The following is a 1,130-nucleotide window of genomic DNA, read 5'->3' on the forward strand; positions in this document are numbered from 1 at the left end:
CCGCAGCTGCTGCGCAGGATCGTGGCGCAGGTGGAGTTCTACCTGTCCGATGAGAACCTGGCCAGGGACGCCTTCCTGCTCAAGCACGTGCAGAAGAACAAGATGGGCTTTGTCAGCATCAAACTGCTGACATCCTTCAAGAAGGTGGGTGCAGGCTGCCTCCTGTGGGGTGTGGGTGTGTCCTGGGGCTGCCTTCAGTGCCCAGGGGAGCAGGGAAAGCTCCTGAAATCACCCCCAGGGCTGGATTCACCTCTTCTACCCATGCACTGCTTTGGAAGTGATCATCCCTTAACCAAAAAACACCCAGGGGAGTGCTGGTGGTGGCTTAGGGGGAAATTGTGGCTCCTTGCCAGAGCCTGGGGGACACTGCAGGTCCCAGAGCTGCTCACACAGGAGCACAGGATGCTCCCTGTGCTCTGGGCAAAGCTGGTGGGCACGGGCTGGGGCTGTTGCCCATGCCCAGGGCAAGGCTGGGGCTGTCCCCTGATGTCTCTGCCGTTCTGCTCACACAGAATATTGCCCTGGGGGATGTTGGATGGGGTCCCAGCCTGCCAGGAGGGGGATTTAGGGTGCTCCCTGCCTCTGTGGGGGATGCAGGGTGATGGGGATTCCACCCCCTCTGCGCCCAGGAGAGCAGGGAAAGCTCCTCAAATCATCCCCAGGGTTGGATTCACCTCTTCTGTCCATGCACTGCTTTGGAAGTGATCATCCCTTAACCAAAAAACACCCAGGGGAGTGCTGGTGGTGGCTTCGGGGGGAGCTGTGGCTCCTTGCCAGGGCCTGGGGGACGCTGGGGCTGTCAGCAGAACGGGGACATTGTGACAGATGGGGTCCCAGCCTGCCTGGAGGGGGATTTAGGGTGCTCCCTGCCCCTGTGGGGGATGCAGGGTGATGGGGACTCCACCCCCTGTGTGCCCAGGTGAAATACCTGACCCGGGACTGGCGCCTCACCCTCTACGCCCTCAAGTTCTCGGCGCTGCTGGAGGTGAACAAGGAGGGCACCAAAGTGCGGCGGCGCCTCCCCATCCCCGAGCACCTGCTGAGCGTCCCCACCAGCAAGCTGCTGCTGGCCTGGGAGCTGCAGCCGCGCGAGCAGGACCTGCCCCTGCAGAAAACATTCCTGGACACCA

At 62.0% G+C, this 1,130-nt stretch overlaps 1 protein-coding gene across 1 annotated transcript in view; it reads left to right on the plus strand.

The window, feature by feature from the left end:
• Positions 1 to 1,130, plus strand: part of LOC106632026 (la-related protein 6-like) — a 2,424-nt gene that overhangs the window by 702 nt on the left and 592 nt on the right. The window contains exons 2-3 of the mRNA XM_014310582.1: positions 7 to 144; positions 920 to 1,130. Of these exons, the coding sequence (XP_014166057.1) occupies positions 7 to 144; positions 920 to 1,130 (349 nt within the window). The remainder of the gene's footprint in view (positions 1 to 6; positions 145 to 919) is intronic.

The sequence above is a fragment of the Geospiza fortis genome, unplaced genomic scaffold (assembly GCF_000277835.1).
Source record: "Geospiza fortis unplaced genomic scaffold, GeoFor_1.0 scaffold80, whole genome shotgun sequence".
Lineage (NCBI taxonomy): Eukaryota > Metazoa > Chordata > Aves > Passeriformes > Thraupidae > Geospiza > Geospiza fortis.